The 27,073-nt window shown below is 45.3% G+C and overlaps 1 protein-coding gene and 1 long non-coding RNA gene across 2 annotated transcripts in view; one reads left to right on the forward strand and one right to left on the reverse strand.

Annotated features, from left to right (window-relative positions):
- The window catches only part of ADAM12 (ADAM metallopeptidase domain 12), a 374,252-nt gene extending 367,683 nt beyond the window's left edge, over positions 1 to 6,569 (reverse strand). Inside the window, exon 1 of the mRNA XM_054436011.2 lies at positions 5,887 to 6,569. Within this exon, the coding sequence (XP_054291986.1) occupies positions 5,887 to 5,974 (88 nt within the window). The 5' untranslated portion in view covers positions 5,975 to 6,569. The remainder of the gene's footprint in view (positions 1 to 5,886) is intronic.
- The window catches only part of LOC134740190 (uncharacterized), a 43,710-nt gene continuing 21,583 nt past the window's right edge, over positions 4,947 to 27,073 (forward strand). Inside the window, exon 1 of the long non-coding RNA XR_010127488.1 lies at positions 4,947 to 5,076. This is a non-coding gene — a long non-coding RNA (uncharacterized LOC134740190). The remainder of the gene's footprint in view (positions 5,077 to 27,073) is intronic.

The following is a 27,073-nucleotide window of genomic DNA, read 5'->3' on the forward strand; positions in this document are numbered from 1 at the left end:
CACTGTATGGGCCAAGGCCAATACAGGCTGAGACTGAAAGGCTGTATAAGGAGAGGCTAGAGCCCTAGATCCCTTGCAAAGCCAACACAGCTAGGTGTTGCCTGTCCTACTCCGACCAACACGGGAGGTGTATTTCCTGAAGACACTGAAGTAGAGAAGTTCTGTACATAAGGACTCCCAGGAATCGTGAAGGGGGGTTAGCAAAGTGCTAAACTGAAAACAGAAGGATTAAGTTTAAACAATACAAGCATACTTAATGGCAACACTATCTTCTTTTCCCCTGCTCAGCTCACAGGCCCTAGAGCCAGGCTTAAATTGCCAGACTGAAATCACCTTGGCAGGAAGCTGAAGGATTCTTCCTTGGAGAAATTGACCAGCCTAAGAAAAACAAAGTCTGTGATATGTGGACGTCTCTCAGCAAAATGAATGTTCATCAGTCAGTAAATCCATCTGTGGAAGTACACAGAACTTCTAATTAGCTCTTTAATGCCCCATTATTAAATATCAACAGAGAGCCAAAAATCAGACATTTGAAGAAAGTCGACAGATATTAAACAAATAGGGGGGAAAGAGAATCTCAAAGCTAACAATGAGAACGAGGTGAACAAAAAATGTTTAACAAGTAATGACTAACACATTCAGAGTTAATAGCAATCTTACATCCATTACAAAAAAGAAGAGGACACTATAATAAGAATAAAAGAACATTCATAGCACAAGAAACCTCTTGGAAATTAAATGTGGTAGGATAAAATTTAAAATTATTTATTTATTTTGATACATTCTGTCTCATTCTGTCACTGAGGCTGGAGTAACACAGCATGATCGTGGCTCCCTGCAGCCTTGACCTCTTGGACTCAAGTGATCCTCCCACCTCAGCATCCTGAGTAGCTGGAACTAAAGGTGTGTGACACCATGCCCAGTTAATTTTTTTAAAATTTTTTGCTGAGATGCAGTGGCGGGGCGGGGGGGGCTCACTATGTTACCCAGGCTGGTCTTGAACTCCTGGGCTCAAGCAATCCTCCTGCCTCAGCCTCTCAAAGTGCTGAGATTACAGATATGAGCTACCGTGCCCGGCCAAAAAATTTAAATAGGAGGGTTGGGAAATGAAATTAAATAACTGTCCCAGAAAGTAGAACAAAAATGCAAAGGGATGAAAAATAGATAAGAAAATTAAAGGATGTTTTCAGGAGGCTGGAACATTCAGCTAATCGCAGTTTCAGAAAAGCTGCGGTAAAAACAGTAAGAAGAAAATAATTGGAGAACAAATATAAGAAAGTATACTAGAACTTGACAACATGAATATTCAAACTGAAGGGGCCCACTGGGTTCCTAACAATTACTGAGAAGAGCATTGCTAAAGCACATAATCATAAAATGCAAAAATACTAGTGACAAAGTAAAAGATAATCACTTCCAAAAAGAAAAAAAGACTACATTGAAAGGTTTGACAAGCAGAATACCCCATCAACTTCTCAAGCAGTAATGGGTATAGAGACAATGAAGAAATGCCTTATAAAATACTGAGAAAATATGATTTCTTTCTTGGAATTTTATACCTAATCAAACTAGCAATCAAGGGTGGAAGGAATGCATGTGTGTTTATCTATATATTTTATACAAGGTATGCCAGAGACACATTCCAACCTTCGTTTTTACTCACAGAACTGTTTTGTTTGAAGCAGCAATGTATATAGTTAAAAATATTTACTTTTCTAATATTCTGTACAAGCTAGCAGGGGCCCTGTGTCACAGTCTAGCCAATGATATCTAAGACAAAATCTACTACAAAGGCTTATGGAAATATTATTTTCATAATGAAAATACATTTGACTGGTTCTGCCTTTTGTCCTTTCTGCTGTATTACTGCCTGGAATGCAGATATGATGCCAAGAGGTACAGCAGCTATCATGAGACCATGAGGAAGTAAGCATAAAGGCAAAAGTCAACATCTAAGTATTGCAGATAGAAATAAAAGAAAGTACTTGGGTCCCCGATCACATCACTGACCTGACACACCAGTTACAGCAGCCACCAAAATACTTACTTTGCAACTGCTTGTAAAGAATACAAGCTTGTAAAAAATTGCTGCTGTCATGTTTTTTTGTTATTTGCAGCTGAAAGCATCCCTGACATATTCACAAGTTATCAAAAAAAAGTTGTATCTCCCCAACACCCTTCCTCAGGAAGTTACTGGAAAATGTGCTCCACAGAAATGAGGAATGAACTAAGAAAAATTTATAGTGCTGAGAATATAGATGATTCAACACAGGAAGGATGCAAGAGGAATTCTTAGCATCTTGGTAATAAGGGTAGTCCTGAGATAACAGCTGTAATGTATACCTAAAAAGTAACCCGTGAGTCACATTGGAACAGGAGGAGGAAGGGCTCCAGGAAAGATGACATCAAGAAAAAAAAAATCATGGCTAGACTACCTGATGTGTTGGATCATATTGAAAGGAAGTTGATAGTTCTCCCAGAAAGTGTGGAGGTAAAATAGAGGTTGCGTAAGGGATGAGAAAAACCAAAAACCAGGTATTCTCCCTACTCTCACTCTCAGTACTGAATGTTTCACCTCTGGTCACCCAAATGCATGGCAGTTTCTCCCCACCAACCACCAGTTCTTCAGTAGAGATCAACTGGGAGTCCTACAATTTAACTCTATTCTGACTCTATCTACCTGGAGAAAGCATCAGATCACACAGGTTAAGGGCTCAGTCCCACAAGACTTCCCCCCAATGTCAGATGCCAATCACAAGTAGTAGGTTGTCACACCTATACTTCCGACCAACTAGCTATAAATTGGGGGTCCATGACCCCCTTCTCAGGTTCAGTTAATTTGCTAGGTGAGCTCACAGAACCACAGAAAACACTTGCTTATATTTACCAGTTTATTATATTAATGAAGGATGTAATTAAGGACACAGATGAAAAACAGTTGGAAGAGATGCAAAGGGCAGAGAATATAGAAAGGGATACAGAGCTTCTGTGTCCTCTCTAGATGCACCACCCTCCAGGAACTTTGATTTGCTCAGCAATCTGGAAATTCTACAAACCTTGTCCTTTTGGGGGTTTATGGAGGCCTAATTACACAGGCATGAATAATTACACCATTGGCGATCAAGTCAACCTTCAATCCCTCTCCCCTCCCTGGAGGTTGCAAGGGAGGTGGCACTGAAAGTCCCAACTCTAATCATGCCTTAATAAGCTCATTAGCATACAAAAGACACTCTTAATACGCCAGAGATTCCAAGGATTTTAGGAGTTCTGTGCCAGGAACCAGGGACAGAGACCAGATATACATTTCTTTTTATATCACAATATCACAGCTTGGTGCACAGAAAATAAAGCAAACAAAAATCAAAACAAGGCAATCATTAACTCTAGGAAAAGCAAAAAGTTACAAGAGGGATGAAATGCCATAAAACACTGCACGGCAAAACAGTGAAAAGTATTTGCAAAGTCTTCTTAGTGCAAACATTGAATTTTTTTTAATGATGGCACTACTATATTGGGTAGATGAAAAGAAGAGAAGGCAGTGTGTCTGGAGTAGGGTGAGCAAAGGGAGAATGGTAAGAAAGGAGATCAGAAAGGAAAACAGGAATTAGGTCATGCTGAGGTTTGGATTTTCTTTCCTAAGGGTGCTAGAGAGCCACTGGGGAGTTTTAGATAGGAAACTTGAATGCTTTAACTCATGTTTGAAAATAATAACATTGGCTCTATTGTGGAGGAAAATATACCATGCAGGGATAAGGTGAAAAGCCAGTAGGCCCGTTGAGTAAGAGGGATAAGAGGCTTCTGCAGAAGAGATTTTTCCTATAAGGTGGCCTGGACTGGGAAAGGCACATTTCGGGATGTAAGGAAGTGGGTAGGTGGGAATATACTTAGGAGGTTGGTGGCTTACGGAGTAAAAAGGGAGACACAGGGATGACTTCCTACATGTCAGCACGTCAGCACAAAGCATGTGGAGAAGGCAGAGGAGGTTGTTACTGGGTTCAGGAAGGCTGGGGAAGGAATGATTTGCAACTAGAGAGTCTGGGATCTAGGGTTCTGTTTTGGACTTGTTAGGCTGAGTTGCCCCAGAAAGTACCAAGTAGGCAACTGTGCCAGGGCTCAGGGTACAGACAAGGCTAGGGAGAAACTCAGAATATGCTCAGACTCAACAGGTAGTAATTCCTCCTTTTCTCTTGCCAATGCAAAGAAATGTTTCATTATATGTTTGGAGTTTTATACAGCCTCAATGGTATGATTTGGGGCACTGATTGATTGAAGACTTGATACTGAGAATCTAAGGGTAAACAAGCAGTGAATCCTGGAATATATCACAATAGGTAACCCATTCAAACTGCTTAGGCCTCCCTGGTTTTCTATTTTGGGTCATATCTGTCTTAAGGAAACACTCTCTCTCCCAAAGCTGAACTCATAAAATAGTAGAAGTCCTCCCCCACACACACACCCAAGAAATAATTTCCCATTATTAGCTGGATTTAATAAACATTTTCTTCCAAAAAAAAATTTGTCCCTGCTCAGTAGACTTCTCTTTATGTGTACAAAGCACGTGCCAAGTTAAAGACCATGTCAGGCACACTTTGAGAAACTTTCCGTTTTTTAAAAAGTTCTTTCTCAATAAACATTCAAAAGGACCAATTTGTTTAAAAATCTTTCAAAGCACAATTCACTACAGGTCGTAGAGTTCTTTAAACCCTCAGCAGTATTCTTTCTTGACTTTCTCATTGCTTTGTGCAATCTTTGTATTTAATCATTTATCCCCAAATTGGTCTTCGCAGTGTGGATTTTAACAAGAACTGAGTTTTAGCCACATTACAGTAGACGCGGTGGGGGCGGAGGGCAGCAGCGGCAATCGCAAAATAAAACGTATCATAAAGTGGTAACGGTTCGTGATTGAGGCCAGTTGTTGAAAAATAAATGCCTGTTATATAGAATCATAGAAATGTAGAGCTTGCGGCCCAGGCAAGCCGTTCATCGGTGGACCGACAGCGCCCCGGGCGGCAGAAAGAAGGCGGCGGCGGCGGAGACCCGGGGAAGTTGCCGGATCTTTAAAAAGGCACCTGCTGGGTGAGTCCTCACTGTGCAAACGGGAGCCACAGGTGCCCAATTTTAAGGGGCTACAACTCGGGAAAACCTAAGTCTGTAAAACAACCATAAGATCCGCACGTTAAACTAAGTAAGTTCTCGCTGTACACCAAGTTGATGTGGGCTATTATTTACGGCGGAGAAACTGAGTGGAGAGAGGAGGGAGAATTCCGCTAGAGTTTGCCCGCGACTGACAGCTAGGGAGTGACCTGGAAGCCAGGAAGAGGGGCAGAGAGGAAACTAAAGAAGTAGGTAAGAGAGTCAGTTTATGAAAATAGAGCCTGCTGTGGAGCGCAGCAGGCACAACTGGGGAGGAGGGGGCTGCCTCACCTGCGGGGCCGCTGCGCGCCCCGCTAAGTGTGTTAGCGGGGGAGGCGGGGGCTGGAAAGGAAGGGCTGGCCCGGAGCCTGGGGTGGGGGTATTCACTGCGGGATAGGGCCAGCAAGAGGACCCGACACGCATCGTCCCGAGCGACACGTGTAAATGTCAAGATACAGAGACATCTGCAAATGTCACCCAAGAGGGTGAGGACGGGGGAGCGGTCCCGAGGCTGTGCCCTCCGGGGCAGGCACTGGCTCCTGCCGGGCTGCGGGCCAAGTGTCCCCCTTCCCCAGGGAATTGGCACCTGGGCGGGGGTCGGTCTCGCCGCGCTGGAAGCGCGAGCCCCGGGGCTCCGGAGATGCGCTGGGGCGCGTCGCCCCTCGGGGCAGCCCTGGACCTTGGCGCGCCCAGGCGCAGCGTGAGGTGCCCCCGGCGGGGCGGGCAGCGAGCCGCCCGGGTTCGGCGACTTACCTCGGGCCTCGCGGGGCGCAAGCAGAGCACCGGCCAGGACAAGCAGGAGGGCGCGGGCGGGGGGCATGGGCGGCGGGCGCGCTGCCATCGTCGCCGGCTTTCCGTGCAGCAGCTCTCGGGCCCGGCGGCGAGCGCTGCACCATCCCACGCGGGCGCCGAGCCGGTACCGGGCGTCGCGACCGGAGGGATTTCCTGCCGCGGCGAGTCAGCTCCGGAGCCCTCGCGCAGCGCCCGCGCCGCCGCTGAGCTCGTCTAGCCTTTCATTTTTAAAAAAGTTTTCCCCCGTGTGTGTGCGTGCGTGCGCGCGCGCGCGCCGTTCTGGCACAAATCAGCCTTGACCGTTGCAATAAATGAGCAAACTGTCCGAGTTGGCCCGGGGACGAGGAAGAGCGTTAGTGAGAGAAGGCAGGCCTGTGAAATGGATCCACGGCCAGCAGTCACCGTTCTTATTACCGCGGAACAAATTATTGTCTCCCCCGCACCCCCGCCAGTCAGCGGCGTCCCGCGGGTCCTAGAGACCGCTCGGGTCCCCCCGCCAGGGTCCCGCCCCGAGCCGCGGCTCGCTCACCCCCGGGGGTGGGCGGCTCGGGACAGGGCGCCTTCCTGGCCGCGAGCGCCGGCCGCATAGACGTGGCTCAGTGGCGGCCGGGCGCCCGGAGCGCACACGTCCCCGCCCCAGGATGATGTGGCCGCAGGGCCCGGGGCGCCCGGCTGCCAAGCGCACGTGCGGCGGCACGGTCCAGCTTTCCAGGCTGAAGCTGGAAACGATGACTCTGCTACTCGCTCCTCGGCTCTCTGGGAACCCTCGGAGTGCGGGTCAGGTCTCCACCGCGGCCCACAGCCCGGCGCGCGACCCCACCCGGCCCTAAGCGCCCAAAGGGGCATCTCTCGCCGGAGAAACAATCTTGGACTCGCAGGCACAAGACACCTGGGCGTTACTTTTGATCAACAGTGTTAGGTTTTACGTTGATAGATTGGCTCACGTTTCCATTCCATGACCTGGACTCAGAAAAGGGTGTACAGTGACGTTCCCCAAACTTTCCTGATTGTTAAGAAGCACCTGGGTTGGCTTGTTAAAAAGATTCCCGGGCGCCCTCCTACGCTTTCAGAATGAGACTCTCCAGGCTGTGGGGCCAGGGGAGCCCAGGGTGTTTGGAGAAACACCAATGAAAGAATGGTGCGCCTTGCCTTCTCATCCTTGTGCGGGGCTGACCCCACCTCTTCAGCCTCGCTGGGCCCTCAGGGAGACCATCAAAAGCAGCAGCGAGGGGGCCCGCACAGACAGAAATGGCTGGAGCTATGGAGGATGGCTGATGCCCACCCTGCGGGTTACTATGATTCCCAACCTTGGGGACTTAGAATAGTAAGAGTTAAAGACATTGCCAGCCCCAGAGACCAGTTAACTCAGAGTTTCCCACAATGCGTGGAGCGCAATAGTTTTCAAAGCCTCAGGTGATTCTACTGTGCTGCTCAGACCTAGGACCACCTGCAGAAATTCCATCCTGGTCCTGCGACCTCGCACCGATTCCTAACTGAGCACCCACTCCTAGGAGGCAGTTATCCAGCCTTTGAGCAAGCTGCCTTCCATACCATCTCTTCCCACTGCAGAGGAATTTTCTCAGGAGTTCTCTCCCACGGCAGGTTTTGCAGTGTTCCTAAAACCCAGGTCGATCCTCCTAACAAGGTGCAGGACTTTCTTTTTAAAAAACCTTAGTGGGAGGCACAGGCTCTCCAGCCCCCTTCCCAATGCTGCCATATCTCAGTACCAGATCTGGAAACCGGGCCTGGTTCAAGCCCTGTGTCATATCTAACCGTACTACCAACCAGCGTTGCAGTGTACTTCTTTTGTTCATTCATTCAGTCAATCTACATGAGCAACCCTATGTTAGGGACTTGGGAAACTAAACTAATGAGAAAGCCTCTTGCCTTCAAAGACTTTTCTTTCTGATCAAACTGATAAATCCACATTATTGGACAGTGTGAGCTAGTTACTTAACCTAGTTAATAATGATTAGGCTTGTTTACTGATATGGTTTGGCTGTGTCCCACCCAAATCCCATCTTGAATTCCCATGTGTTGTGGGAGGGACCTGGTGGGAGGTAATTGAATCATGGGGGCAGGTCTTTCCTGTGCTGTTCTCATGGTAGTGGATAAGTCTCACAAGATCCGATGGTTTTAAAAAGAGGAGTTCCCCTCCACAAGCTCTCTCTCACTTTCTGCCTGCTGCCATCCATGTAAGACATGACTTGCCCCTCCATGTCTTCTGCCCTAGCCATGTGGAAATGTAAGTCCATTAAACGTTTTTCCTGTATAATTACCCAGTCTTGTGTGTCTTTATCAGCAGCGCGAAAACAGACTATTTACTATTTCATAATTTATTACATACCTCGTATAATCGGAGTATTGTGCTAACGTCTTTCACCTGCATTATTTCATTTTTAAAATCCTGAACATACAGATGAGGAAACTGCAGCATAGAGATGTAGCTTTCCCACCACCACACAGTGAAGTAGGTCAGAGCCCAACCTCAGATCTGTTACAGATAAAGCCTGTTTCTTTAAGCCTGAGTTCCAACCTTCAGTTTCAGCAGCTGTTAAGTGAAGGTAAAATACAAACCTCCCAGGTGGTTGTGAGCACCAGGTGAACTAATGCAATGTCTCCCAACCTACCTGATCCCTGGGATATCTGTTAAGAATTCAATTCCTCTGGCGTTTGCACTGGAGATTCTCATTAGAAAGGTCTGGGAAGGACAGTTTTAGCAAGTACTTAGGTGATCCTGATACCTGTGGCCCATAGAACTTCAGACACATCGACGCAGGAGAATTAAAAATTGTTTTCTTCCAGCTCAAAGGGCCAGATTTGCTTGCAGATGAGCCCAGCCACTGGCCTCTTGGATCCCTTCTGACTGGTTAAATGGTTTGTTCACAATGGACCTAATATGTGCTGTGCACTGGGCTGGGGGCCTTGTATACATTTTCTCTTAATGATCAATTTATTTTCACTCTTTAATATTCAATTGTTAATGTTGACTGTAAAAGTCCAATTTCTTTTAAACCTGGATGTTGCAAAGCTTCCTCCAAAGAACTAAACGTGCCCCAAGACTGTCCTTGATTTGTTTTTGACTGAATGAAACAAAACAGCCATTGCAGAGGAAAAATGAAGAAAAATAAAATCCTAGCTGCAAGCCCTGGATTTCAACCCTGTAATTCACCATCTCTGTGAAGCAAGCGGCCTGGGCTGACACTGTCTCCATAAAGCCTTCATAGACATCAATAACAGCCAGCTAAGGCAAAGAGCAAATCCTGCGTCCGGCAGATGGTCTGCCTTTGGATGGAAATTCTGCCTCCTCATTCACAGGAAATGGAAGCTGACATCACATTCAATACTGGATTGTTAGGTAATGGTGTGGGGTCAGAGGCCAGGATCTGCACATGAAAATTTCAGATAGATGGCTTGTTGTCCCTTCCTTTCTAGAAGAATTGACCTTTGCAATACCGTTTCCTGTGTGCTATTTTTGTTTAACAGCCTGGGTATTCACAACGAACAGGGCACTTATTTCTTACCCAAGCTCATGTAAGCTCAATCTGCTCTGAGTACAAGCAGATGAAAAATGGAGGCAAACTTTCCTAAGCCAGGAATTTACAGGCAGCCACTCCTAATTTCTGCAGTAAGTGAAGAGCCGGCCTCCTTGCAGAGTGACCTATTGACAGAACTTCAGACACAGGCTTGCAGAGCAGCTTTCCTCTCTCCAAGCACAGTTCCCAAGGCTTACTCCAAACGTAAACAAATGCGATTGCCCCAAGATTAAGATTCTTGGAAATCATTTTAATTCTATCTCTTGGAGAGATGAAAACTCCTGCTCCTCTCGGCCTATTATAATAACATGTAGTCCATTTTTCTTTTCCTAGATCTCTCACTTCAAGAATCCATGCCTTCACCTCCTCAGAAACCTGCCCCCAGTGAACCTCTTCTGGGCAGATTAAACCCTCTTGTCTCTGATGCTTTCATTATGGCACAGAATCAGCACTTAAGTAGCCAGTCCAAATGCCAAAGAAAGAATGCTCCTGGGGCTGGGGACAAGGAACTCGGGGATGCACTGTGTCACAAGAGATAGGAAAGGTCACCCCATCTATATTCATCTATGTCACCTGCCCACTGACCAGTCAACTTCTCCAACCAAGTGATAGTCATACTTCACTTAACAAAGATACATTCTAAGAAATGCATCGTTAGGCAGTTTTGTCACTGTGTGAACATCACAGAGTGTACTCACACATCTAGATGGTACCACCTACTACACATCTGGGTTTTATGGTATAACCTGTTGCTCCTAGGCTACGAACATGTATGGCACATGACTCCACTGAATACTGTAGGGAATGGTACAGTAAAAAGGCAGAAAGGTACAGTAAAAATACAGTGGAAAAGATTTTAAAAAATGGTACACCTGGATAGGGAAGCTCCACTATAATTTTATGGGAGCATCCTAACAAGTGCTCAAGTGCATACTATGTGATTGACCAAAACGTCATTTGGTGACTCATGACTGTACTGTGATGGGAAACTTATTATGCTCCTCCCTACACACCCCCAGATTCCATTTTACATACCCCAAGTGACTGACAGTAATAAGAGAAACAGACACGTCCTGCAGCAGCGGCTGCTGAAACAGCCTCCTGGCCCAGGTGCTTATCTCTCCCACCATCAGCGGGGGCAGGCTGAGTGCAAAGGCAGCACCCAGAGAAAGGAAAAGGGGAATCTCAAAAACAAACATGAACTATGACAAGAATGATCAAACATTTGAGGATACTTCATTTAAGAAATAGGGCTAGCCGGGCGCGGTGGCTCACGCCTGTAATCCCAGCACTTTGGGAGGCCGAGGCAGGCGGATCATGAGGTCAGGAGATGGAGACCATCCTGGCTAACACGGTGAAAACCCGTCTCTACTAAAAATACAAAAAATTAGCCGGGCGTGGTGGCGGGCGCCTGTAGTCCCAGCTACTCGGGAGGCTGAGGAGAATGGCGTGAACCCGGGAGGCGGAGCTTGCAGTGAGCCGAGATCGTGCCACTGTACTCCAGCCTGGGCAACAGAGAGAGACTACGTCTCAAAAAAAAAAAAAAAAAAAGAGGGCTTAATCCTCTTCCCTTTTCATGTGGGCTGGGCTTAGTGACTCATTTTTTTTTTTAATTTTAATAACTTTTGGGGTATAAGTGGTTTTTGGTTACATGGATGAATTATATGGTGGTGAATTCTGAGATTTTAGTGCACCTGGGACCCGAGTAGTATATATTATCCCTGATGCCCCTCCCATCCTTCCCCTTCTGAGTCTCCATAGTCCATTATACCACTCTGTGTGCCTTTGCACACTCATAGCTTACCTCCTACTTATAAGTAAGAACATATGGCATATGGTTTTCCATTCTTGAGTTACTTAGAATAATGGCCTCCAGCTCCATCCAAGTTGCTGCAAAATACATGATTTTATTCTTTTTTATAGCCAAGTAGTATTTCATAGTGCATATATACCACATTTTCTTTATGCACTCATTGGTCAATGGGCACTTAGATTGGTTCCATATCTTTGCATTTGTGAATTAGTGACTCATTCTAACAAAACGCAGCCTAAGTGAGCAGTGTGTAAGTTCTGAGGCTAAATCATGAAAGGCATTCCAGCTTCCTCCTTGACTCAGGTTGCTTGCTCTGGAGGCAACCAGCTGCCACGTCCTGAGGAGCCTCAAGCAGCCCAGTGGAGTAGAGCTGAGGTGGGGAATGAGGTTTCCTGCCAATAGCCACGTGAGTTAGCTATGTTGGAAGTGAATCATTCAGCCCGTCATTTTCAGATGACAGCAGCCTTGTGAGAAGACCCCAGGGCAGAACCATTCAGCTAAGCTGCTCCCAAATTCCTGACACACAGAAACTCCCTGAGATAATGAGTATTTGTTGTTTTGGCCCATTACTTTGGGGAATAATTTTTTACACAGCAATAATTGTTATGCATTTAATAAAGCAAACATTCCATTTCTATATATTTTTCTAGCTTTTGGAATGTCTTGATAATTTCAATATGAAGGGCACCCTTCTTGTTTATCAGCTTTGAAAACACGGTGTAGATAGGGTGGCCATGGGTCCCAGTCTTTTCCTATTGTACTTATTAATGGCAGTCCCTTTCTCTCTCACTAGAGTCCTAATTGTAAACAAAGTGCACAGTTATCCTGTCTGTAGATAAATGTTTCTTTTGTGCCGTGTCTTCAGGGCAGGAGGGATGGGCAGGCACACGTGCTTGGTTGTACATCTTGACTTGATTCCTTCCATGAAGGATGGTTGACCGAGTGAGCTCGCTCGTGGTGATAGATACCAAGCCACAGCACCCAAAGCAAAACTGGCTGAGGCCATGAAGATTCACAAGGTTGTCTGAGTATCCCCACTGCACGGTTAGCCAGTCACACAGTGATCTGATCTGGACTACCATTTCTGGAAGTTGTAAGACATTTTTCACCTCCTGCCAAAGTACCTGGGGCTCTGCCGGTGGCTGTATCTTGAATGCATCAAAGAGAAGATGTGATGAAAGGTCATGCTTGCTCTTGCTCTTAGAGAGAATCACCAGAGGAAGCATAGCTGCTCCACCACCCAGGCTGGCCACTCAAGTGTCAGGTTTCTGTTCCTGCAAGGATGCATGGACTCCCAGAAACCAGGAGGGCTGGGGTTGATGGAGGCTGAGGGAGGACTCCAAGGTGCTCTGAGGACAAGTCTTGGCCTCCCTATTCAATCTCCAGCAGGTTTCTTCCTAGGGAGAGGGGCCAGACCTACTTTACGATAATGCAGGAAAAGCCATCCCAAGACCTACATGCCTCATTGAAACTCCGCTTTACCCGATCTCTCTTATGGAAAAGTAGGCCCTTTGCCTCTTATTCTGTGCCCTTAAAATTGGCAAATAACTAGACACTGGTCCCACTTCATGTACTTGAATATAGTTCCCATTTTGTCTTTACTGTTTCGGGCAAATCAACCCCAGTTTCTTTAATATACCCCTTGGATCCTATTCTCACTCTTTCTAATGTTTGTTGCTGTCCTTTGGCACCTCTCCAGTTTCTTGATTTCTCTTAAACTGTGGAGGCCAAATGTGGCTACAGAGTTCTAAGAAGGGTCTGCATGAAGCCAAGGGAAGCAGAGCACTGGCTGATTGTGCCTAGTGGGGTCTCTCCGCAGCTGAGACTTTTAACTCCTTTTTGGAGGTCTGACCTAGTTTCTACTCTGAGGATGAAGAAGCAATGATGGGTCTGGGGAGACCAGCTGCTCTGAGAGCAGGGTGGCTGACCCTGCACCCATCCGCTCCCAAGCCCTGCATGTGGTACATGCAGTCCCCCTCCTTTACCATGGTTATTTCAGTCTGCTTCTCAGATCTCAGTTTTCTCTGCTGCTTCAGTTTCTCTCAGTTCTGCATCCTGGTGAGCACTTTTATCCAGGGCTCCATTCTCCCTAGAATTAACTCCTAGATGAGCTCAGGCAGAAGAGACAACTCGAAGTGCCAGGGCCTGGGGTCAATTGTTGTTTCTCCTACACTAAACTCCAGTCTGGACTCTAATGCAGCTTTAATTGTTTAGCAGTTACCAAGCATTCAAAATTTTCATCTGCATCAGATCCTGAGCCAGCAGCATCCCACTGCTGCAAGTCCCCCAGCACTCCTGAGTGAAGGAATTATCCCACTGCCTTCCTGGATAGAAACTCCAGCATTCCTTTCCCCTAATATCCCTAAGCCATACTCAAAATGTTCCAGCTTTCTTTGTCCTAGGCTGAGCTGAAAAATAAAGAACCAATAGTTGAGGAAGCATCCCCACAGGTTAAGGACACAGACACAGATCCTGCCTTCAAAGACCTCCTGGTCTTACGATACAGAGAATAGCTTTGAGCCTACCTAAAGTAATAACAACAGGGCCTGTCCTGCAGCCACTCCATCCAAGGCCTCCAAGATCTCATCAACCCTCATTGAGACAGTTAACTACTCCTCCTCTTTTGAGAGGAAATGGTGCCTTTGAGAAGTGGCTTGCCCATGAACACAAAACTCAAAAGTGGTCCACCTGGGATTGGAGGCTGGGTCTATCTGACTCCAAAGATCTTCCATTTCATCTTCTCCCTGCCAGTGCTGGCCCAAAACTCGAGTCGTCTTTGGCCCCTTCCTTTCTCTCTCTCCCTGAACCACACCCTTCAGACTGGGCATCAAGTCCTGTGCATGCCACCTCAGAAATATCCCCCTGGCTCTGCCCTCTCCATACAATCCCCCAGGATAGAGAACCATGGTGCCTTCCCTCAAAGACAGGGGTAGGGTCCTGAGGCTTGTTTTGTTGTCATTCTAGCCACTGCTCCTTCAAAGGCACTTTTAAAATGGAAATCTGACAAAACTTTCATGGGTCCTTATTGTCTTCAGAAATATATTGAATCTACTTCATGAGACATACAAGGCAATTTGGGGTTGATCCTGATATGGTTTGGCTGTGTCCCCACCCAAATCTCATCTTGAATTGTAGCTCCCATAATCCCCACATGTCATGGGAGGGACACAGTGGGAGGTAATTGAATCATGAGGGTGGGTTTTTCCTATGCTGTTCTCATGATAGTGAATAAGTCACATGAGATCTGATGGTTTTATAAAAGGCAGTTCCCCTGCACACACTCTCTTGCCTGCTGCCATGTAAGACATGCCTTTGTTCCTCATTCACCTTCCACCATGATTGTGAGGCCTCCCCAGCCATGTGGAACTGTGAGTCCGTTAAACCTCTTTCCTTTATAAATTACCCAATCTTGGGTATGTCTTTATTAGCAGCGTGAGCAAGGACTAATACAGACCATAATCAGCACTCCCAGGCTCCTCTCTTTCCTGCCACCTGACACAGCACCATCCTCCAGTCACATGGCACCACTTGACTTTTGCAAAATGTTGACCACGTCATGGTTTTCCATGTGCTTCTCCCACTGTCTGAATGCCCTCCTCTTCCACTCCATAGAAGATCTATCCGTCAAGGTCCAGAATGGGACCATTTCCTCTGTGATGCCTTCTCTACCTCTTCAGGCAAAGTGAACATTTCGTTTTGTGCTCTCACAGTTCTGTGTATCCACTGATAGCATGAGGCTTAATGCTTGGTGGTGTAATTATGGCTGTGCAAGCCTGTCTACCTTGCGAGACAGGGATCCCCTTGGAGGTAACCCCATCTTGCTCACTCTTATTGTCCATACCTAGCTCAGTGCCTGGGAAAGAGAAGGCACAGGAATTTCTGGTTAAGTGGATAAATGAACCAGTGTGTGTGACCATGTTCCCATCTGGGTCTTTAGGAATTTTTCTCTCTATATAGTTTCCCAGTCCAGGCTTAAGAACAGGGATTCCATGTAAGTGTATTTATTGCTGAGGTTTAAGACAATAAGTGGACAATATTTCATTTCTCTCACAAACTATTTTTCCAATAACCTGCCTAATTATTCCAGTTAAGGCTCATTACCATTGCAAATCAAGTTTGAACTGATTTTCACAGAGCTAGCAATCTGTACTGGGACATGTTTTATTTTTGAAAATCTTTGATTTTTAACTAAGTCTGTTACTTCTGGTACTATTTTAAAATTTAATAGAAACAAAATAAAACTCTTTTAAGGCTCTAAACAACCCCAAACTGTGTTTTGTTCTGGTAATCAGACAATACATAAGGATTGTGGTTAGTTGGAGATATTGCCAACAATGGAAAAAATAAATATGAGCATGAGTCAGAATAATCTGAAACCAGAAATGTGTGTTGGTAATAACTCGGAAAGTCACATGGAAGAGCCTCGGTCACAACACCAGATTTGATGGTTTTTCAAAAATTACAATCTCATATATTAGAGAGCCCCTTGCACCTTGGTAGAGTGCCAAGAATTCTTACAAAATTGAGTCTTGAGAAATCAAAATCCTGCACCATCAGGAAAATGCTGTCTCTGTTGGGGGTAAGATATAGACAGTCTCGTGCATGGAAAAGTGGCCCCCAGTGATGAGGACACAACATTGTCATTAAAGGGGAGACTGTTAAATCAGGTAAAAGCCATTCCTGCAGCCTGAGCCTTTTAGGCACTTTTCCAGCAGCAAAGCGGGAACTGCAGCATCGCTCTGGGTGAGGGGGTTACGGAATAGGATTCCATGTCCAATTCCACTGCACTGAAATACCAGAAGCATGACCCAATAATGCGGTTTTGCTATTCAACACCAGTGCTTATTCACCTACCCAGGGAGGGGAGAAAGTATCCTGCTTATTCATCCCCAAGCAGAATGTTGCCCTCAACCCCATGCTGGGCTTCCTAATGACATCAGGCTTAAATCTGCCACTTGGTCCTGATGACCAGCAGCCGTGATCTCTGCCCTGGAGAAAGAAGATGCAGGCAGCAATGGTACCGTAGAGTGTCTGGTGTCACCCTTGTACCCCAAATGGTCCTCTAGGACTTAGCAGAACCGGCACCAGAGGTCTAAACATGAAATCTTTCTAGAGCTGAATGCTATTTCCTTCTTCTGCCTAGATTTATGGCAATTGACCTATTTTACAGTTCTCTTACTGACCTACTTTCAAGTTCTATTTCGGAAAGCGACACAAAAGTCTTTTGTATCCCTGCAAAAGAAGAAGAGGCTAAAACACATACATAGGCACCCATGAACACTTACACATGCAGAAATCAAGGCTGGAGAAATTTTCCAGAAAGGAGCATTTGTTTTCTGTCACCAAAAAAAAAAAAAAAAATTAAACTCATCAGAAAGTACTTTAAGAAGTGTCAACAGTACTTCAAAACTAAATATAAATATATATGTTCAAAACTAATAATACGTATAATTTATTAGATCTTATTCTCTGGTAAAATACCTGCAGGGTAATGTCAATGCATGTTGGTGGAAAACCTCATTTTACAAACAGAAACCAGGCAGTTTTTATATGAGTCATGGTAGATTTAGATGCAAATGGCTCTCTAAAAGTCTCCTCCTGCTTAGTGTCACTTTAATCAGAGGTTGCATATCTGAGCTGTAACCCCATAGTAAACTGGAGGAATAAAAATTACATATCTGTTTGATGAGAGAGTTGTGTTCTGGTTAGCAAATGACCCGACATCCGGCTCCCAAGCTTGAGTAATAAGGCTGCCCAACAAGATGCTATGATAATGGCAATTATCATTGAAGTAGCACGAATTACAGTCAAACACTTCACATATGTTATTTATAAACTTCTCTATTGCCCTGTGAAGTATATTTCAGTTTCACAGATGAAAAATGAAGGCTCAGTGATATCAAATAATCAAAACCTTAAAACTAGTAAGTCCCAAACTAGGACTCAAACACAGGACTGCCTAATTCTAGAGTCTACATTGTCTTTCTATAAACCAGAATGCCTCTTGTAAAAGTCATTTCTACCCAAATGTGTACTTAAATCCTGTGATTATCCTACCACTAGTTAACCACTTGGTTTCTGTCATTTACTGCTCACAAAATGGGAGTTCTCTTTAGCATTGATCAATTTTTAGGTCGATTAAAAATGGAAAGATACTGAATACGATGTGGTATCCTGTACTGACTCCTGGAACAGAAAAAAACATTAGCGAAAAAAACAGTGAAATCTGAATAAAGTCTGGAGTTAACAGCAATATACTAATGTTGGTTTCTTAGTTTTGACAAATGTACTGTTATTTTAGATGTTGACAATAGGAGAGCCTGGGTGAAGGGATATGGGAGACCTCTCAGTACTGACTTTGCAACTTTTATGTAAATCTAGATTATTCCAAAACTTAAAAGGGGGAAAAATAGTAGTTATCCTGTGGTTCCTGATTATCCAGGCAATTCAAATCAAGATTTGCACCAAGTGTTATTTATTGCAGGCAGAATAGACACATGGAGTAGCATTTTCCAGTTACACATCTATGCATTAGGACTAACAAGTTTATTTAAAAGTGCGACCAAATGCATTAAGTTTTGCTCATGTTTGCAATGCTTGTACTGCAACCCAGATCAAGATATAGAACACTCCAGCACCTCTACTCCTTGTGTCCTTTGTCAAAACCATCTCCCCATAGCTATCAGCTACACTAATTTCCATCATCACAGACACAGCTGACCTCATAGTGCGTTGTTCCTTGTGTCTGGCTTCCTTCACTCATCTTTATGTCTGTGAAATTTGTGCATGGTATTGCATGTGGCGGTAGTTTATTCTTTTTCATTGCTGCATATTCCATTGTATGAATATAACTGAATTTATTTATTTATCCTGCTATTTGATAGAGATTTGGGTTGCTTCTGATTTTTAACTATTATGAATAAACCTGCAATGAACATTCTGATAAATGTCTTCTATAGACATATGCACACACTTATCTTGGGTATAAACCCAGGAGTGGGATTGCTGGGTCATGGGATCAGCATATATTTACTTTCAGTGAGTGACTGCCAAAGAGTCTCCAACACAATTATACCAATTGTCATTCCCACTGGAGCAATGTGGAAGCCCCAGTTTCTTCATATTCACAGGGATACTGGGGTTGCCACTATTTCAGCCATTCTGGAATCGCCCTGTCTTGGAAACCTCCTCGGAGATGCCTTGTGTCCTTCTGCAGAATTAATCCTGCCTCCTGCAGCTCTCACAGCAGTCTCTCCATGTCTCTGCTACAGCTCTTATCACCCCTAGCAGAATCATTTGTTTCCTGTTTGTGTCTCTTCATTAGGATCTAAATTCCCCCAGGCCAGACGCAGTGTCTTACTCTCTTAAGATTCCGGTGTTTATTCACAGGGCCTGGTTTAAGCAATAATTGAATGACTGGATCAATTAATTGATCAATCAATATTCTTAAAAGCTTAAAACCTACTTACTTACCAGGTAGGACCTGGTATTACTAAACACTTAAATTCTTTGGATCATGTGAACCTATTTCCATAGCTTTAACACATAGGGATAATTTATTTTGCCTGAAATTCAGAGAACTCTCTGGGACTAGGAAATATTTTCCATCTCCAAGGCTTCACTCGCACGGGGCCTGGAGGTGCAAAGGAGCAGGACTCAGTAGCCAGGAGGAAGCCGCTGCGATTGGCACTTAGCTTAGGCCGCACAAATCTGCTTTGAAAAGTCCACCTCTCCCCCTCGGCCGCCATATTGCCATGATCACAGAAAACAGCATTTACAAACTCTGTCTTTTTAATACTTGCCAAGACCAGCAATCTTCTCTGTGTGGAGGCTTGATGGGATGCAAATGGGCCTGCCTGGCCCTGGCCCTGGCTCTGCCTCCGGTAACTCTTAGCACCGACCTCATGGTCCAAGTGCACGCCCCGAGAGGAGCATGATCACGGAGATGCTGCTTTAAATTTCTCTAATAGACACGTCCACAGTAAGGGTTGACATTTGTGTAATGGTGGATTGAGAATTCACCGGTAGGTTAAAATAACCTGAGTGCCTGTGGAGATAATTGTAACTACCAGCAATTAAACTGAAAAGCCTGTCTTTCAGACAAATATTTGACTTTCATTGAACTTCCACAAAATGATTTCAACCAGTGGACTGACATCTTCAGCTCTGGTTGTGAGTGACTTATGAGCTTTTCTATAAGCAGAGGGTGCTGCAGGATGAAAAGAAAGAATAAGAGATGGAGTGTTATAAAAGTGGAGCTATGAGAAAGCGATGGAAGAAATTGGGACAAATGTAAGTCTAGTTTCACCAGGGTTTCTTCAAGTCACACCAGCAGCCTGGGGGTGAGAATGAGACTGCATTTTGCTGCCTTTATCTGACTCTTTCCTTTTTTTTTTTTTTTTTTTGAAATGGAGTCTTGCTCTGTTGCCCAGGCTAGAGTGCAGTGGCACAATCTTGGCTCACTGCAAGCTCCGCCTCCTGGGTTCATGCCATTCTCCTGCCTCAGCCTCCCGAGTAGCTGGGACTACAGGTGCCCACCACCGCACCCAGCTAATTTTTCTATTTTTAGTAGAGATGGGGTTTCACTGTGTTAGCCAGGATGGTCTCGATCTCCTGACCTTGTGATCCTCCCACCTCGGCCTCCCAAAGTGCTGGGATTACAGGCATGAGCCACCACGCCCGGCCTTTGTTTTTTTTTGAGAGACAGTCTAGCCCTGTCACCCAGGCTGGACTGCAGTGTCATGATTTCGGCTCACTGCAACCTCCACCTTCCAGGTTCAAGCAATTCTTGTGCCTCAGCCTCCCAACTAGCTGGGATTACAGGTGCTCACCACCCCACCTGGCTAATTTTTGTATTTTTAGTAAAGATGGAGTTTCACTATGTTGGCCAGCCTGGTCTCGGACTCCTGACCTCAAGTGATCTCGCCTCAGCCTCCCAAAGTGCTGGGATTATAGGCATCAGCCACAGCACCCGACCACTTTCCTGCATTTTCTATACTAGTCCTGTGCCCGCATGAAGGCACAAGACTCCGTCATTTACTTCCTCATTGCCTCTAGAACAGTCACATGTGTGCTTTTGCGCAAATGCCCTTAACCTCCCCCTTCCCCGACCCCCAGCTCACAGAGCCCTCAGCCCCATCTTCCTAAAGCTGTGCACAGGAAACCCTGGAAGGGCCAGATGGCCGGGGCTGGACATTGACGTCAAACTGTGATACGTGACCCCAATCAGACTGCCTTGTTTCCACATGTCTCCTGGAATTTTTGTGAAGATAGCAGTTGTCACGCTTGGGCTGAAAAAAAATTATTGTGGGAGCATTGTTAGCATTCTCATACTTACCTCCCTGCCTCCCCCAAGGGAAAAAAAAATTCTGTATGAAGAGCCCTTGTATCTCCAACCTACTGTGGATAGTTTGTTTCTTCCAGGCACATTCCTGGGTTTTGTGCTGCAAGAGGAGGGCAGGAGAAAGGCCAGCACGAGAGGTGAAGCTGGAAGCCCATGACAATAGGTTGCGGTTACTTCACAAAAGCTGGGAGTGGGGAGGGAGCTGGGGTGCTGGGGAATAGGGGTGAGTTAACAGGTGCCTTATTTGGGGGCAGAGGACAGTTGGGGTGGAGAGAATTAGAAATGGAGGACTCCAAAAAATGGGGTGCAAGTTCCTGAGTGTTACGATTTAGAGCCTTAAAAGGAAGGGCTGGACTCCCTGTGAATTTGTGTGTGGCTTTTGAACCATGCTGTTTGGAATTGACATGAGTGGTGGCATGACAAGTCACACTCGCAGCCCCCGCTCCTCCTGGGACTCAGATGTGAACAAATCGAAACATGAAGTAGCCTGCTACAGTCGAAATGGCCTGTTCTCTCCAGATAACCCAGGCCTTCCTATTAGACATCAGCCCAGGATGAGGCCACTGCAAGAGGCTGCCCCACCTGTCTGCCCACCTAGGTCGGGGACCCATGGTGAGCAAGTCTGGGGGTTAAGTGAATACAGGTACACAGAGAAAGAATTACTACCCAAGATGGGGCTCCGCGCAGCAGAGGTGGTGATCAGCTGCTCTTCCTGTTCACTCTGGCTGGGTCCTGGAACCAAGGAAAGCATGCATTTCACAGGAAGCCCAGGGTAACAAGAACTCCTTCCTGCTTCCAGGGCCAAATTGGACCAACCAAACCCAAGCTCTAGTCAGTTGTTCAGACAAATTTGAACAACATAAGATGGCCAGTAAAGATTTGTTAATTTGTTTCATTTAAACTCAATTAGACTGAATATTTATAGTGCTTGAATTTATAGGTACAGACATTCATAAAAGAGCTAATACAGGTGACATTATTTAATAAAGTGACCATTAGGGAAATCACAGTGTTTGAAAGATGTTACCAAGTCAATGAAAGCCATACTTCTAGAAATAATTAATGACATAAAATCATGCTTATTAGAGAGGGGGAAAGGCAAGAATTCAACAAAATGTCATAGAAATTCTGTGTATGTTTCTATCATCTTCTATTGATCATTGTGTCTCTCGTTCTCTCTAGCTATGTAACTAAATACAAAAATTCATAGAAAATACACCAAAATATTCACACTAGTTATTTTGGGTTGATGGAATTGTGGCTGACTTTTGTTTTCTTATTAAATTTTTTTTGAGTGTTTCTTAACACTCAAAACTTTGTTAGCTTTGGCTGTATAACAGATTACTCTAAAATTTAATGGCTTAAAACAAGAAACATTTGCTATTTCTCACAATTCTAAGGGACCTTGGGTCTGACCCTTTGGTCTAGGCAAGGTGGTAGGTCTTGAGATCAGCTGACAGCTGAGCTGACTCAAGATGCCCTCGTGTTGTGGCAGCACTCACATTTCTAGCTTTGGCAGGTTGGTTTGTCCAAGGATCTGAGCTGGGACTGGTATCTTTATGATATGTCATCTCTCATTCTCCCAGGGGCCAGCCCTTTTTTGGTGGTCTTGGGGGTCCAAAGAGCAGGAGGAAGGGGCAAGTCCTAAGGTGAATGCTCTTTTCACACCTCTGCCTGCATCACGTTGGCTCCTGTCCATCGGCCAAAACAATCTGTGTGCCATGCCAGACTTGAGAGGGTGGAGGGGAGACTCTGCCTCTTAATGGAAATGTCTCAAAGCCATTCTGCAAAAGGCCTGTGCACACAGGGATGGTGACATCGTGGCCATGCAGGAAAACAAACATGCCATTTGAAATCAGAAAAATGAAGCTCATTTTTAAAGAATAAAAATAGAAGAAAATTTTGTCAAGGGATTTGGAATTGTGTTTGAGAGTTCCAAGAAGCCAGAAGTTTCTTAGAAAATTAAGATGGTCACAGAGATGGTGAGCCATTTATAGAGGACTACTGTTTATTTTGTTAAAGGCCAAAATATGGCAGACACTCCTTCGCTTTATTTAAATTGGCTTCTTTTTCAATGACTTTTTAAAATTATTATTATTTAAAAATGAATGTTTGTGGTAGGTAGGGTTTTGACCTTAGGATCTTATGGTGTGCCTGTGAATATGTCAGTTATAAGGCAAAAGAGAATTAGGGTTGCTAATATCAGCTAACCTTAAAATAGGAGGATTACCCGGGATTATCCAGTGGGCTCAATGACCCAGTAGAATAGGATGGCAAAAGATTCCATCAGAGAGATTCGAGGGACAAAGAGGCAGGAGAGATTTGAGGTTTCAGAGGGACTTGACTCACCATTGCTGGCTTTGGCAAAGGAGAAAGGGGGCATAAGCCCAGGTATCTGAGTGGCATCTAGAAGCTGTGAAAGGCCCTCCGCTGACAGCCAGCAAGGAAACAGCAACTTCAAGGGAATGTATGACTCAAGAACTGAATTCTGCCAACCACTGGTGTGAGCTCAAGAGCAGACACATCCTCAGAGCCCTCAAAAAGGAGCATGGCCCTGCCCTGCTGACACCTGCATTTTTTCCAGTGAGACCCACATCAGACTTCTGACCTGCAGAAGTATAAATTTACAAATGCCTGTTGTTTTGTTTGTGATAGCAGCAATAAAAATAGGATGCAATGTTCATTATAATTTTTTTTTGCGGGGGGACAAGATCTGGGGCTTTGTTACCCAGACTGGAGTACAGTGGTGCAATCTCAGCTCACTGCAACCTCCACCTCCCAGGCTCAAGCCATCCTTCCACCTCAACCTCCCGAGTAGCTGGGGCTATAGGCGCACACCACCACACCTGGCTAATTTTTGTACTTTTTGTAGAGACAGGGTTTTGCCATATTCCACGGGCTGGTGTTGAACTTACGAGCTCAAGCAATCCGCCCTCCTCATTATCCCCAAGTGCTGGGATTACAGGCGTGAGCCACTGCGCCTGGCCTTCATTATAAAATTGTTAGAAACTATGTAAAAGCCCAAAGAACAAAGCAAAAAACATCCATACTTTTATTATCCCTAGATAATCACATTTTAGTTCAGATATATTTTTATCTATTTAGCTATTGAAATCACACTGTACATACTTTTGATAGCTGATTTTTTGAATTTGTACTGAACAGATATTGGCAGTTTCCCATGTCAATATGTTGCCTTTTCTGTCTCTAAAAATATATTTTTAATCAGATCTTTGTAGTGTTTCTGTAGAAGTCACATGGGGTGTGGAAACTTGGTGATGGGGTCAGGAACGCCTTCCTGGAGGAGAGGAGGTCTTGTTCAGCAGGCGAAGACCCTTAGAAGGGCTTTCCCAGTAGAAAGAATAGTATGGACCAAGACACAGAGGAACAAGCCCAGAGCACAGTCCCTGCAGTGGCAGTTCACACCCCTAGGTAAGAGCAGGAGCCCAGAAGGAGGAGGAACAGCCTGGAGCTGGGTCAGACCGCAGATGACCTTCACCAGTGCCATGCCGACGTGATTCGTGATTCGTGATTCGTAAGCCCCCTCCCAAAGGCCATCCTCTTATCTGGGTTTGGTCACTATTTCCTTCAGGGGATTCCTTTTTGACAAATAACTTATGACTTCCCTCTGAAAGAGAGCTGCAATCTCTACTCCAGGAAAGAATTGCACAAACCAGATTTTCCTAGAACAAGGCTTCAACACCAGAAACATCACATTCCAATGACAATAGCATCAAAATAGTCATTACCTGGGAGCCTTTTGGGAAAGTGGAAATCCTTCTAATCTTTTGCTGTAGAACTGGGACTTACTGACACAGAACAAGAACTTTTAATTGTTACCAACTTATAAAGAAGTTGTGACATACGGACAGATATTGTCAGGTGCAATGTGCCAACCTTACACATTCTGAAACCATGACCCACGGGGTGTTTTCCGAGCTGGATTTTCTTTTAAAAACTTGAATTCCAAGGAGTTGCTTAAATGGGCAGCGGATGGGGTTGGGTGGGGAGTTCATTTATGTCTTCTGGGACACAGATAAGACAGGCAAATGATCTTAGGACCTCTCTTAGAGGTCCCAGCTTTGCCAAGAAAGTTAACCTCAGAGTCACTTTTTTTTGCTCTTTCCCCAGTAGAAGATAGATCAACAGGGTCTCTCTCTGTGCACAATAGTTCAAAGACGTTATCTCCTGGAACAATTCAGTAATTTCTACTCTTGTCTTCAAACTAGTGGGGATCAGTCAAGTTGAACAAATCCCTCTTCATCCATCTCCTTCTGTCCCCCAACCCTAGTTGCATCTCCCTAAGCAGGGAAGTGGACTGTGGCCCTGCCTTTCTCTGGGGCCTGAGTGTGTTGTCTATTTCTACGTGCCAAGCTGTCTGCAGACCTGCATCTGAAACTGTAGAGCCCTTTCTTTCAGCCTCTTCCCTCAACTTGCCTCTTAATCCAATCCTAATTCCACCTGGGCACTCTGTCTCTGCCCTTTAAAACATCAAAGAGCAGCTGCTCTTTCCAACATAATGGTTGTCTTTGTTATTCCTGCATGACTGGAACCTTTAAAATGTCACTTCCTTGCAGATCTCATTTGGTATAAATGAAATAGGATTTTAAGTTAAAACTTGCAGTTGGAGATTTATTCCTGGGGATCGTATCTCTTTTTGCCTTCTGCCGGCTCACCCCTTGGGTCTAGCAGCCTGACATAGAGGGCTGCCCTGCAAATCCTAGAGAGGCTTGTGGTTTCTAAATCTTTCCTATCGGAACTTACAGAGAGAGACACCCCTGAGGATTCTAATGCTGCAATTGTGCATTCAGCATAGAGAATATTGCTATTTTAAATAATTTTGTCTTCAAGTACCAATTATGGTTGCAGTCACCTTAGAAATTATTTTTTTGGTAAGATTGGATGCATCATATTAGATTTTCCCAATTCCATCATGTCCTGGATGGGCCTCGACCAGAGCCATGTCCCCAAGTCCACTTCTGCTCTGTGGGAGCAATCAACTTGGTTCCTTTGGCCTGATCAGGAGTTAGAGCCTGCATGCCAGCATCCGTCCTGGGCCTCAGCCTGTATCCCAGCATGTGTCCTGATCTTGGTAAAAAACAGCACCCTACCTTTTAAAGTCATGGCTGTGTCAGGATATGTTAATGAATATCTGAACTGGCACTCCACAGAGGTGAGGTCTGTCTTTGCTCAGGACTCTGGGAGACAGTTACTACCCCACACCCAAAGGCTGCTACATCTTTCAGGTCATGAAAGCAGCCTTGAGAAGAAACCTGGGGCAATCAATGAGGCTATGTAAGCCTCCAGTGAAATGAAAATGAAATCATGACCAATCACACATTTTAAAAATAAATGCTTTTTCCAGGTCAGTAACCATTGTTCCTGAAAATTGGCCTTTTTGGAGGTGAGGCTCCATGATCAGGGTGCCAATGGCTCTCAGTCACTGCCAGCAGGCCCTCCGCTGAGCCCCCACTTCCCCAGCTTCCACTTCTACCTGCAGGCTTGGCCCAGGCGGCACACACATTTATCTCATGAGTTCCTTCCATCCAGAAATGCTGTGTCCAGAATGATTCTGAGGCTTTACCTGGGTGTTGTAGTCAGGAAGACTGCCATTGGTCATGGGGTCTGCCTTGGACATGGAATGGGGAGAAGCAAGATCTTCGCTTGGCCCCTGAGGGGTCCCTCTGTGCTCACTGCCTCTATTAGAGGGGGGCCCTAGAAGGTGATGCTTGGGACCCCAGAGCTCTCTGTGGACTCAGATGTTCATGACAGGAAAGATGAGTCTGGCTCACAGAGCAGATGGCTTCATGTTCAGGGAGGCTTTCTCAAGGGATCTACTTGAGGCTTTTAGGATCGCTGTGGTGCACACATCCTTCCACCCAAACCCTCAGTGAGGGCTTCCCATGTCCATAGTGTAGGTGTGTATTTCCTGGTGGCAATGAGTTCTTCACAAGTGCCTTTTTTTTTTTAGACAGTCTCACTCACTCTGTCCCCCACACTGGAGTGCAGTGGCACCATCCCCCCTCACTGCAATCTCTACCTCCTGGGTTCAAGTGATTCTCATGCCTCAGCCTCTTGAGTAGCTGGGATTACAGGTGTCTGCCACCACACCTGGTTAATTTTTGTATATTTAGTACAGATGGGTTTTTGCCATGTTGGCCAGGCTCGTCTTGAACTCCTGGGCTCAAGCGATCCACCCACCTTGGCCTCCCAAAATGCTGGGATTATAGGCATGAGCCACTGCGCCTGGCCATAGGTGCCATTTTTATGGACGTACACTTTTTCTTTAGAAGGATGTGCTAGTTTTCATAACCATTTCTCTGTTGTTAGACATCTGGACTATCGACATTTTTTTCTCTTAAATGAATACCGTAAATACATTTTGTTCATCTTGCCATTTTGCAATTGTAGAATAATTTCTTAGAGTCCCAGAAGGATTATTTGTTCAAAAGAAAT

Source organism: Pongo pygmaeus, chromosome 8 (genome assembly GCF_028885625.2).
Source record: "Pongo pygmaeus isolate AG05252 chromosome 8, NHGRI_mPonPyg2-v2.0_pri, whole genome shotgun sequence".
Classification (NCBI taxonomy): Eukaryota; Metazoa; Chordata; class Mammalia; order Primates; family Hominidae; genus Pongo; species Pongo pygmaeus.